General features: G+C 35.1%; 1 protein-coding gene across 5 annotated transcripts in view; it reads left to right on the forward strand.

The window, feature by feature from the left end:
• The window catches only part of SLC25A12 (solute carrier family 25 member 12), a 51,034-nt gene that overhangs the window by 20,267 nt on the left and 17,065 nt on the right, over positions 1 to 13,702 (forward strand). For all 5 annotated transcript variants that reach the window (XM_065670386.1, XM_065670387.1, XM_065670390.1 and 2 more), the window contains 7 exons: positions 117 to 256; positions 2,911 to 3,057; positions 4,012 to 4,150; positions 5,522 to 5,615; positions 6,241 to 6,325; positions 10,687 to 10,771; positions 11,211 to 11,369. In XM_065670386.1, coding sequence (XP_065526458.1) covers positions 117 to 256; positions 2,911 to 3,057; positions 4,012 to 4,150; positions 5,522 to 5,615; positions 6,241 to 6,325; positions 10,687 to 10,771; positions 11,211 to 11,369 — 849 coding nt within the window. The remainder of the gene's footprint in view (positions 1 to 116; positions 257 to 2,910; positions 3,058 to 4,011; positions 4,151 to 5,521; positions 5,616 to 6,240; positions 6,326 to 10,686; positions 10,772 to 11,210; positions 11,370 to 13,702) is intronic.

The following is a 13,702-nucleotide window of genomic DNA, read 5'->3' on the forward strand; positions in this document are numbered from 1 at the left end:
TAACAAACTAAACCACTTCCTAAACAGCTGCTTAAAACATCATTTGTATCCTTCCTGGAATGTTTGTAGATTTACTGTACCCCAAAGCTCACTTGTTGTTTTTCCCTCCCCCAAAGCAAATGTCAAAGAAATATTTGAACAAACTATTATTCATCTTCAAATCCCCTTCAACTGGGACTGTGAGTTCATTCGACTGCATTTTGGACATAACAGGAAGAAGCATCTTAACTATTCAGAATTCAGTCAGTTTCTTCAGGTTAGTTATTAACCTTCTTCCAAAGTAGAATTGAAATTCATTTTCATTTCTAATAATACACTAATTTCATTACAAATTCAGAGCTTATTCTGGTACTTCTCCATACCAGTTCTGTAAGCAGTGACTACTCATTGTGCCTTGACTTGAATACCATCCTATAAAAGAATGGAACTAAATACACTGTTTATGAAATTAACCATTTTACTGATTGTTGTTTAACTGGATTGAGGGTCTGCTTTTTCTGTCATGGGAATTTAATAGCAAAACTAACCTCTGCCAGGGAAAGATAGCATCCTACATATAGCAAGTTGTTATTAACCATATAACCTCCCATATAAATGTTTTTGCTTCTTTAACATTTCTTTTAATGTATTTATCCTAATACTTACCCTTTTTTTTTTTTGTCTCTCTCACTGGCATGATTGGGAGTTTGATCTTAAATGCAGCCAGCTTTGCAGGAGGCATATCTTTCCTGAGATGTTGCTGAAGCACCCTCTAGGGACCAGGCTTTAAAGGATTTCACTTAGAACTGGACTTTGTGCTAGGTCAAAAAGTTACAGTAAAAATATAAAACTAATTGAACATTATACTAGAAGGAATTAAAGGAAGACATCAGTTATAAAGGAAGAGAGTAGGAGAAATGTACATTATAATTCATGAGAACGGAGTTTGCAGAATTGTTGGTAATTGCACTGAATTCCATAAATTAACATGAAGTTATATATAGGTTGCAGTTTTCTGTCTAGTGGACCTGAAGAAAAATAGATTATGCACTTCCAGAGCTAGCCTTTGGTACAAAATAGTTTTGTACATAATGTCTTAAAAGTAGTGAGTGATAGATGTGCTTTAATATTATCTGTCATTATTGTCCAGTGTAAAAATAGATCATGGAATCATAGGATAGTTTGGGTTGGAAGAGACCTTTAAAGGTCATCTAGTTCAACCCTCTTGCAATGAGAAGGGGCATCTTCAACAAGATCAGGTTGCTCAGAGCCCTGTCCAACCTGACCTTAAATGTTTCCAGGGATGAAGCATCTTAACCTCTCTGGGCAGCCTTTTCCAGTATTTTACCACCCTCACTGTAAATCTACCCTCCTTTAGTTTAAAACCATTACCTCTTGTCCTACCAAGAAGTCTGTTCCTATCTTTCCTGTAAGTACTCTTTCAGAACTGAAAGATCTCAATAACATCTTCCCAGAGCTTTCTCTTCTCCAGGCTGAGCAAGCCCAGCTCTCTCAGCCTGTTTGCATAGGAGAGGTGCTCCAACCCTTTGATAACTTTTGTGGCCCTCCTCTGGGCTCACTCGAGCAGGTCCATGTCTTTCCTGTACTGACCTGTATCTGGGTCTAGAGCAGATTCTAGAAAAACATGTCTTAACTAAATAGGTTCTGAAGTCTGTATTGTAAATCGAGATACTGGAGTTTGGCACAGACTTTCAAGGCTGCAGTATAACTTGGTGTTACTTTCAAGGAATAAACTGTGTTCTGCCTTTGGTATTATGTATTTTAAGTGATCCCAGGCACAGATTTGGAATACTGGGCAGAAAAAGCTGGATTGCTTTTTTGTGTGGAACCTAACCCAGAACAAAGTGATAAATACCTGTTTTGATTTTATGTTTATTGTTCCAAGATACTCTTATGTAGGATACAGTAACCTTTTGCTGTCTTCATATATTAAAAACCCTTAGTAGGGAAGGGCAGTATGGGCTGTAGTAATATCAATATGTACACGAGTTGGGTATTGTTGTCCCTCATTTTAGATTAGGTTACGTTTCTTGTTTCTTATTTCTTGTGGGGTTTGGATTTGGATCATAGAAGGCTTGTTGCACCCTGATCTAGAAAACCTTGATCTTGAGGTTATAGCGGTTGAGAAATTACTGTGAAGGTGATATAAGCTGGATAGTTTCTCCTCTTCTTATTGTCTGTCAGTACATGGTTATTATTTTTGCTGCTTCTGGAAGTCTGAATGGCAGCTGAATGTGCTTTATGTTTGCTTGAATAGAAGGAAACAACTTTTTCTGGACATAGAATTTACAACCATCATTATTATCTTGAGGTTAGGTTACTGCAGTGTGCTTTATATGAAGGTTTTTACAGATCGTATAGGAGTTTTAAATTGCCTGAAATGAGTGACCATTTCTGACATTATGGGAAGTAGCTGTTGGGGGCACTCTAAATCTGTATTATATAATTTTCACTGTCCTCCTGTTTATTTTCAAATACTTTTCAATGAGTTAGCTTATAATAGCCCAGTCATATTTCATCTTGGATGTGTAGGAGATCAGTTCACTTTGGGTCTTTTAAGATCAATATCAGATGTTTCCCTAGCAGTTAAGTATTTAATAAAGGAATAGATAGCAGACAGGACATGGGTATATGAAGTTTATTTCTAAAATCACTTAGAGAAAGTGTGTATTTCCTTACAGTTGAGTTGGGGCTTTTCCTTGACAGAGGAATGAATTTGTGGTTAAACTCAGAATGTAGACTTCTCATTTTACTTGAGCTGGCATTTAAGTTTAAACTGCAGTTGTGCTGTGGTCTGCATGCACGGACATACTGAGGCATGCTGTAAGAATCTGAAATAAGTGAGATTTTTGTGAACAGCTAAATTATAGAACTTGGTTTTAATCTGCTGTTTCTGAATGTTCATTCTAGGAGCTGCAGTTAGAACATGCAAGACAAGCCTTTGTATTGAAGGACAAAAATAAAAGTGGTATGATAACTGGGTTGGACTTCAATGACATCATGGTTACCCTTCGCTCACATATGCTTACTCCATTTGTGGAAGAAAATTTAGTTTCAGTAAGTGTAAATAAAAGTGCCTTGAATTCAGCATTTAATAGCTGTGGTGTTTTAAGATGTTACTGTTTCTATCCTACTTTGTCTTTTTCTACCTGTTTATCACTGCCTCAGTGCTAGAGATTGTCACCACCATAACAGAGTGGACAGGGTGAAACATGGCAGCATTACTTGGCTGCAGTAGTGGAAAAGTTTGACAGTCTGGTTTACATGTTGGAAAGAGTTTGAGTTAGTCTACTAGACTTTTCACTAAAGCAGGGCAAACTGTACTGGGCACAGAAAGAACATTCATTTAGAACAAAAGCATCTGCTTTTTTATATTTGAATAGATGACATCTCAAAAGGTGGAGACTAATTTCAGTTTTGTCTTTTTATGTATTCTTACATTCTTTTTCAGATCAGAATTCATAAAATCAGTGTGTAGATTCTAGAGGTAGAATGGTTACAGCTGTGATAGTTTGGCAAGATCTGTAGGTAAAGTAATGACGTAAAAGTTATAAACTAACAGTATATAGTATTAAAAGTATGTAAGAATGAACGTTATAAAAATACAAAGGAATATCTTTTTATCTTTCTACTTTACCTATAAACCTTGTGTTGTCTAACTAATAAAATGTACCATCTTGTGTAAAATTTATAGTATCTGCTAACTTTGGACTTTGAAATAGTCACTGCTGTATGTGCTGCAAGAAGTCAGTTAGTGCCTTTATCTGAAGTAACATTTACATTCATTTGTCTATTAGAAATAGAGTATTAGAAAAATAGTGGCACATTTAGTATGTGTATCAGATACATTGAATAATTATCTACTTAAATGAATATTTCCTGATTGTTTCCTAACATTTTTACCAAAAAAGTAGCATCCTGTCTAACAATTCTGCCCTAATGTTTTTATAAAAAATATCTTAAAATTGCAAGAATAGAAAGAGATCTCTAATTCTTTCCTTATTTTTAAAGGTAGCTGGTGGAACCGTTTCACATCAGGTCAGCTTCTCCTATTTCAATGCATTTAATGCCCTTTTGAATAACATGGATATTGTTAGGAAAATCTACAGTAATATAGCAGGTACAAGAAAAGATATTGAAGTCACAAAAGGTAAAGTATGTTTCCTACATTTTATTAGTGTTTTAGTTCTGTCCAGTTTGTAATCTGGTATTGCACATGAGTTAAGGCAAGTTGGAAGCTACAGTAGCAGGCAAGGTTAGGGCTACTATGAAAAGTGTTTAAAGAGTGATTTTCATCCTCACAGGTTAGTAATAATTTTTAGTGAGCTCATTGAGGAGAAGAATTGGGATTCTGGCACAAGCCTTGTTGTCCTTATTAGTTTGAATTATTAACTTGAAGTCAGTATGTTGTTGAGAATTTTATCACTCATTGAAAAATTCCTGGAAAGGGATGCATGGTTGCTCAGAAATAGAAAGGGACTGTGATAGAGTGGGTTAAGTTTGAAAATCCATCATCAGTAATCCCCATGTTGTTTTAGCTGTAGTTACTTTATTCACGATTAAATCATTTTTTGAAAAATTGGAATTATTTATGAATTTTTAGTGCTTACTCGCCTGAGTGATTTTATATGTAGTTTATGTCTGTTAGGACATAGGTAATCTGTGTGCATATGAAAAGTTGCCATATTTCAGTCTTGCTGCAGGCAGGAGTGGATTGCTTTCGTAGTCATTTTATGACAGATTTTATCACCGATTTTATTACCTGTATGGATGGGACCAGCCAAGCCTGTGTGTGGTAAAAAGCATGCCAAGTTTCTTTTTTTTTTTTTTTTCCCCCTGTTCTTTGTTTGGGCTATGTTCATATGTTCTGCATACCTTTATCCTTAAAGAAAAACATAAAATGTGTGTCCTCATCCTCCAAATTGTGCTAACAAATTGCCCAGCAATGTTTTTTGGTGCAGATGCATAAATATATCTTGCTTGGATTTGTGTTGTGGAAAAACAGGAAGTGTGTTTTTACTGCTCAGACTTGTTTACTGCAGCTTGCCAATTATGTCATGAACGTGTCATGTAATTTGGCTAGATGAATGCCTAAGCTTTGGGGTCATTCAGAGCTAGCAGAGAGAGAAATCTGGGCATGATGGGAATAGATGAGTCAGTTGCTCTTAAAACTGTGAATAATGGCCCATTATTCTATTCTATTCTATTTCACAGAACTTCAGAAACAAGAGTCACAAACTGTTTTTATTGGTTTTATTAAGCTTGCTAATAAGAGGATTTTTTGTTGACTTTGATAAATTCTTACCTTAAATCGCAGTTGTGGAGTCAGACTTGCTCTGTGTTGCAAAGGCCTGTTTCAAGATAGATGTTCTAAAGAAATTTTTTTTTCCATTTGCATAATGGATTTTGCTTCTTGGTGATAGATTTCATTTTGATGGTATTGAAGTTATTTGTGAGCATTTAAAGAGGAAATTCGACCAATAATGCAATTACTTTATTTCTCTTTCTCTTTTGAATCTAGAGGAATTTACCCACTCTGCAATCCACTTTGCACAAATTACACCACTGGAAGTAGATATTCTCTACCAACTTGCTGATTTATACAGTGTTACTGGGTAACATAATTAATATTAGCATTTTACAATCATTTTGTTGTTTTCTGTGTGAAAGCTACTAATTTTACCTTAATTTTGAAAAGTTTTGTGTTCCATTGTATTTCAATACCAGTAATTTATTCAATGTAAACTCACTCTGATGTATCCATGGGTTTTGTAGTGAATTGTGTATATCAAACACAATTATTAGTTGTCATATTATAGGTTAACATTTAAAATAGCAAAATATGTCACAGTAGTCCAAAAAGACTACAGTATACTGGTATTATTAACTCTTAAGTATTGGTGATGGTTTGCATGGGTCTTTAACACGTGAAATCTTAGGTAGGAATACATAGAAATAGGTTAATTTGTGTAGTATATCCCTTGTTCCTAGTTATAAAGAACTTGCTTCTGAATAATCCAGGCTCCCTTTATTTCCACTTGCAAGCTATGAGAATGCCCTTCTAATTCCAAGCATTCTTTAATGCAGTATGGCAGACTTCTTAGATGTGCATTCAAGCATCACAAGTGTTTTTTTTTTTAAACTCAAGAGGTATTCTGTGGGATGTGGCAAGGAATACAGTATTTACTGTGTTTGGTGTTTTATCTACCAGTAATTTGTTTTTCTCTGTCCTTTGTAAAGGCGCTTAACTATGGCAGATATAGAGAGAATAGCACCACTGGCTGAAGGTGCATTACCTTACAACTTGGCAGAACTCCAGAGGCAGGTAGGTAGAAAAAGAATAAAATTGTTAAAGTTAAGTGAATGTTTACATATACTTGCATATGACAAATAAGAATAATAAACTTTCGATAGGTTCTGAAACATGCTGTGTGTATTGCTATTAGGATAGAAATTGGGCAGGCAATTGAGTATGCATCTAAACAAGGTATTAAATGTCATATTAGATTGACCTGATGTGCGTCAGGGTAATCTAAAGCACAAATACAGGCTGGGTGGAGAATGGACTGAAGGCAGCCCTGAGAAGAAAGTCTTGGGGAATTGGTTGACCTTGAAACAGTTACAAGCAGATTCAGAAAGGAAGGCATATATACATGATTAATTACATGGTTGCATAATCAAAAAGTACATAGTCCAGTTGCACATAGGTGTTTATTACACAAAACGAACCAAAAAATAGGATCTGATCTTAAAAGTTTCTGATGAGCAATCTTTTGTTTATTTTTGCTGTTAGAATTTAATGAGAAATTTTAATTCCACAGAGCTCTACATTCTGGAGTAAGGTTTACAAGAAAATACAATGGTACTCATCTGAACCAGTGCATTTTGCTGTAAGGATGTCTCCACATCCCTTCTCCCCCTGTAATATACAAAGGGAAGATTCTTAAGATCTTGTATGAGAATATCCCATAGTTCTGACTAAATGCATCTTTGTGTACTCAGTAGATAAATGTGATTTTTCATCCTGAAGGTTCTCACTTTATTACAATGTCTGAACTACTTCAATTCTCTCTCTCTCAGTCTGTGTTAAGAGTTTATGGGGTGCCTATCAAAACATCCAAGGGCCCTGATTCCCAAGTGGGCATTATTCTGCTTTGGGCTGGGTTCTGCTTCCAGCTGCCCACACCTTGCTTGGTACACGGACAGCTGGGCTTCTTAGGAACCAATTGCTGAACAGCCGCATTTTGCAGCTCAGCATTTATGGCAATCTGACACTGGTGATGAGTTGTGTTAAAATGCTGCTCCCGAATTGCAGTGATTCAGCAACTGATTCTTAAGTAGCTCAGCCATCTGGGCTGTTGGGGCAGGAGGACAAGCAGCTGGCAGCAGTACCTTTGTCAGTCATCCCAAGCTACACTGTTTCCCATGAAGTGAAGTTCAGATTCACTGTCCTGGTGATGCCAGAGACAGTACTGCTGCAGAGTGGCCTGAAATAAAGTAGCAGTGTAGTGACAAAAGTCACCCATGCCACATGAATGTCCTGTACTTTCCAGTGGATGAGGGGTCGTAAGAGTCTATCTGAAAATAAAAGCTTGTGTTTATAAAACTTTTTATTTCTCAGCTCAATTCTTATGCATATTGCAGAGGTTCTTTTATGCAGTTAAATCCACTACAAAATCTAGGGTATTAATGACAGGAAAATCTTGAAAGTTCAACTGCTATGATTGAAAAATTGTCCTATATGGAATATAGCAACTCTTCCATACATGGGACTGAGTGTATTTTGGTTAGTGTTATTACAGGTGGATTTGATCATTCAGTTCTCTTTCAAACAGATTAGTCTGAAACGCAGTGTCTGATCTGTTCTTAATGTTATGCTCTATTGTCCTTAGGCGATTAGGCATGTAAGCCAATGAAATAAGTGTTCAAAACCTACTTAGTGGTAACAGTCTTCCTATGGACTTCTGATGACAAGAATAATGGAATGGACTGACACAGAAATGTGTATACATTTATCCAGAAATACTTTTGATGAAGTTTTGTAATTACATTCCCAACTGCCAACTTTGGTTTTAATCAGTGTCTTCATATTCACCTTTATGAATAGGCAAAATACTGACTTGTTCACTGACTTGACACTTCAGAATTACCTTTGTAACTTGACATTGTTACAAGATGAGCTCACTGATTAAAGTTTTGCTCATCAATAGAACAGAATATACTCTTTTCAAACTCCTGGAGTAAGACATTATATTTTTATCATAGTCTACATTCTGTGTTAAGAGAGGACAGCAAAAAAGCAAAGTAGTTTCATTTTCTTTTATTTATAAGGAACAGTCTTTTAATAGACCTTTTCCTAAGTGAACCTTATATTACCTTATTTAACTGTATTGATAAAATGAAAGATGTCCCTTCCTGGAAAAGGGAATGTCATCTCAGAGAGGTCCAGCTGCCCCTGAAAAATGAAACCAAGTCTGTAATCACTTGTGTATGATTTAAAAATTCCTTCTTAAAGGAAAATCTACATTTTTACATAAAGTAATTCTATGTAGGTTTGCTGGAAATGGAAATTAGCCTGCTTTCAACCATGTTTACTTTGTTGTCAATTTTTTTCATTGTGTGAGATTTTCTTAAAGCCTAGCAGCTGAATATCCTATGGGGATGACAGCTACAGTAATTTTCTGTTTATAAATATTCATGATTTGAAAGCTATAGCATTAATTACATTCATTTACATATCCATCTGAACACACAAGTAAACTACAAACTTTGTGAACACTTATTTAATAATATAAAAGTGACGTTTCCTTCAGAGAGAGTTTGATTTTTAACATCCAATGACATATTCAACAAGACTAATGTCTGAATATAATAATTCTGTGATTGAATTTTGATGAGAACTGTGTGGAGTTTAGGAAAAGAATAACCTTAAAACAGCTAAAAAGAAGCAGGTGTGCTATAGCAGGAGAAAATTTTTGTGTAAGGAAGAACCACTTCTAAGCCTTTGTTGGGGTATTATTATTGCGTATGTCTTTTATTTACATCAGTCAAAAGAAATATCTCTGTATTTTAGGATTTTTTGTGTGCGTGTATGGTTATTTTGATTTTATTGTGAACTTTTTGTTTTTAGATAGAAAAATTTAGTGTTTTGAGAATAGTGAGGACATTCATCAGATTTATTGCTTCTGATTGCTTGTAAAGGCAATACATTTGATTTAAGCTTTTATATGCTGGTCCACATATGTGCACTTTATCATTTTGATGCTACCTAGAGTTTCTCAGTTCTTCTCTGTTAAGCTGTGTTGTTGGGAGAGGAAAATGTCATGTGGAAGCAAATGATGTTAGCTGTATCTTTTTCTTTTGTAGAAAACTGTATAAAATATAATTCATGTTTTTTATTGCATGTCATGATTGCAGGTAATGACAGGTGAAGATCTCATCTTAGTCTTATGGACTTTTGTTCTACATTTTGTACATACAGTGTAATATTATGTGATAAAGGCAGGTTTTTGCACATTCAGTGTAATATCAGTCCAGACAAAGTAGCTTACACTGAGGTGCCTGCTGTCTTTCTGTGGGTATTTCACTTTTCAGAGCTTCAGTAACTTGAACTTAACTTAGTTAAGTAGCCTTGCTGAGTTAACTATGAAATGTGGATGTGATAATCTTTGTGAGGAGTTCATAGTGTGCATCAGAGCAAAGCCTTCCATAGCAGTTTGTGGTCTGTATATATTCCAGATGTGCTGTCAGGGGTGCATCTGCTAATGGCACAGGGTGCTTTTAAGAAAAACAGGTTTGTTTTGAGGAGATGGGTTTTAGTATCTGCTTTAAAATGGAATTTAAAACAGTTAATATCTTGGCCAGTAATATAGCCTAGACAAGTTATACTGCATAACAAATTCTTTTCATATCACCTTGTTTGTGTTTGGAAGAAAATTTGGCCCATGTTCCATACTCTGTAGTGCAAGTTTGTGAACACTTACATCTTGCTTATCGGCTACCTTGTTTCTAATAACCATCTAATAATATGAGTCTCTGCAAATATTTTCTGTGCAGGCCTATATTTAATTAGAACACTAATACCTTTATAGTAGTGTGTGTGATTGAAGTGAGGGAGGTCATCATTGTGCCTGTAAATTAGCAATTGCCTGAAAAAGACTTGTGGAGAATATTTTGGGGAATAATTGACTTTTTGCTGTTTTGAAGACATGAAATGTCATGGTTTTGCTGTGTATTAATGTATATGTAACCTTAAAATATATCCCATACTTGATAGATGCTGTCTGTGAAATACTGAATTCCTTTTGAGGTCATGAGTTTTATTTGAGCCAAAAGGGGGAGATAGATGCCACACAAACTTAAAGGCAACAGAATGGAAAGTAGCAAAGTTGATCTGATTTTCTGTCTGCTTTTTCTTGACCATAGTTGTTTTAGTTATACTAGGAATATATAAGGAAGAATATTTTCTGAAAGGAGTATTTGAAAAAAGTGCTTCATTTATTAGGCATAATGGAAGTTATGGAGGAAAAAAAATCGTTACTATATAACATAAAGCTGCCAATTTTCATCAGATTCTTTCTGTACCATTGTAAAAGCCCATTCACAAGCATCTTTGTTTTCCCATGCAGATTTTCAAGCACTTTTTATGTCCTTTATTTTTTTTTTTTTTTTTTTCCCCTCACACAGCAATCTTTTGGAGAGATTGGCAGGCCTATCTGGCTCCAGGTAGCAGAGTCAGCTTACAGGTTCACTTTGGGCTCAGTTGCTGGAGGTGAGTAGTATTTCTGTTTTCAAATTTAGGTTAGTTTAACACTGTCTTGCCAGAATACTTGGTCTCATCTACGATGCATTTCTTAGTTATAAACATGAAGAATTGTAGGGTGGAGCTGCTTCTGGTTATGCCATTCCCTTTCTTTCCTTATTGCTTCTGTTCTAGTATCTCTCCACAGTCCTCTGAAATTACACCAGTAATGAAATTCCTTACTAGTAGTTCAGATTGGTTTTCTTTGTTTTAAGTAACTGTAATTCATTCTTCTTGAGACTTCTTTCTAGACTTCCAGTATTATCCTTTCTTTCTTCCAAAATGTCAAAGATCTTACCAGCTTATATATTCTTTGTATTTAAATAAATATTGTAGAAAATCATCATAAAAATAATATACTACACCAACAATGGTAGTGCAAAAACAATACTCGAATGTTTTCTTGCAGCTGTTGGTGCGACTGCAGTATATCCCATAGACCTGGTGAAAACTCGTATGCAGAATCAGCGCTCCACTGGTTCAGTCATAGGAGAGTTGATGTATAAAAACAGTTTTGACTGCTTTAAAAAGGTTTTGCGTTTTGAAGGCTTTTTTGGTCTTTACAGAGGTAAGTGAATAAAAAATAAATTATACCAAGTCAGGGATTTTCTGCCTCTTTTCTAATACCTCAGCACCTAGTTTCTTAGGGGAAAACCAGGAAAATTGATATAATATACAATTTTGCTTCTGTTTCATAAAACTCAATACATATCTTCCCTTGAGCACTGTTCATCGTAAGGAATTGCTGGAAAAACTGGGCATATTTTTGTTACTGATTTGCTCTGTGCTGCTTAAGTTCTTTAAAGTCCTAATTTCTGAGATGTGAGTGTTGTGGACATGATTGTTATCTCACAAATTGAGGATTGTAACTTTTGGCTGGGGATAAATATCAGAGGGAGATTAGCATGGGAGGAATAAAGGTCCATTTTACTGCAAATATTTTTTGATAAGAGGCAAAAGACAGTAATTTTGAAATGTGTACCTGTCAACTGGATGCCAGTTCTTATAGCTCATATTTTTGCAGGCAGTGGGACTTTTTTTGTCCTGTGAACAAGAATTTGCATTCTGCTGTTTTATTATGTTGCTCTATTTTACTTTAAAATGTCAACAGTGGAACTCATAAAAGTTGTGATAAAAAGAAAAAAAACCAAAAAACAACCAAAAACCCCTCCTCTAAAATACAGGCTAAGAATTCAAAGCAACTTTAATCACTTTTATCAGTTAGACTGAAAGCTATCTTATATCTTTTTTTAGCTCAGAAGATTCTGAAAGGGTTTTTATCACATCAGTAAGGTGACTTACATAGAAGGTCCATGCTAGTTAGTCCTCTGAAATCAATATTTAGTTGAATTCTCTGTTTTTAATTGTCCTTTCACCTAAATAATGATGTGTGCAGTTATCGTAAGGATCATTAAAGTATTTATTAATTGGCACATTTTTGTTCTTTAGTTGGAGAAAGTGACTTCTGTGATGGTCACAGCCTTTTCTTCTGCTTTGCAATGTGTTCTGTCAATGAAGACACTGAACAATGTCCTTTAAGGACAATATCTGGGAATTTTTTCATATGAAAGTCTGTGGATTGTGGCTAAAGAATTCTTTGTAATCTTGCAGGATTTTGCTATGCAAGTGAGTAGAGGAGGAATATGTCAGTGAAAATGTTAATGAAATAGCTGTAATCTCCACAAATAATGTCTTACTGGTGAATTGTTTTCCTTTTTTGTTGCTAAATCCTTTGCAACAGCAAATACTCCATGAGTTACACTTATGAGACTATTTCTACAGTGCTGTTCTATGGTACTGTTTTCTTTCTCTTCCCCCCGACCACATGATTTTGCACAGCAGCTTCTAAAACTGATCATTTTTTGTTTTTATTCTCTAACCTTTCTCAAACACTTTGAAATCAAGGATGATTCCATTAATGAGTTGGAACCAATGCTTTACGCTTGAGAAAAAACGTGCTTGTTTGAGAGCATGTCAGTTTGTTAAGCTATTTAATAATGTGTTTAATAATTGTCTTTAGGATTGTTTAGTGTAAGAAGTTGTTTTGAAAATACTGCAGTTAATGGTCAGCGTGTTACATCTTGGACTGAGACAATTAGATAGTCTGTGGAGTATATTAAAGTAATCAACAGAAATATTTATAGAGTTGGCTAAAGTCCTTCACTCAATGATGCAGGTTCTCTGGCACACTAAATACGTGTGCCCAATGAGTTCAGCTGCATAGAAGGGGGGATTGTCTTGTGTTTTGTCTGATAGTTTTGGGTTTTTAAAGTGTAGGCACTGCAGAGTTGGATTTTCTTTTCATAGTAGATCGAAGATTCAGGTTGGGAGGGCAGCATTTCTTTTGTTATTGTCAACCTTTCTTTGTATTTAATAACTACCTTTCCTCAGCATAGTAAGTCTGTAAATCACATAGAAAGTATTATGTTGGAAGAAAACACTACGCTGAATATATTAACTGCTGCTCTTTCTATTTAGGTACCTTTGCTTTGAGCTTCCTTTTAAGGAAGTAGTATAAAAATTCTGCAGGCTGAGTACTTTTGGTAATTTTGAACATTTAAAAATGAATTTTTAGTTATTATTCTTTTCACTTAATCGGTAGTGGAAAGCTGCATTGTATGAAAATAACAGTTTTATTCCTGTTATCTGATCTCTGATATAATTAGTGGGAGATTTTTGTTAGGTAACTGGAAAACACTTCTGACAAACTGGTATTCTGTAACCATGGAATAACATTTGGAAGTGACCACGTATTAGAAAAATAAGCCCTTTAAGTTTTATGACCTATCCATATGCCAAAAGGATTATGGAGAAAATAGATATAAAAATAAAAGATGCTGTTATGATCTTGCATGTTAGGAAGTTAAGACTGCCATCTACTGATTTTTTTCTTAAACCTAT

Source organism: Lathamus discolor, chromosome 3, assembly GCF_037157495.1.
Source record: "Lathamus discolor isolate bLatDis1 chromosome 3, bLatDis1.hap1, whole genome shotgun sequence".
NCBI lineage: Eukaryota > Metazoa > Chordata > Aves > Psittaciformes > Psittacidae > Lathamus > Lathamus discolor.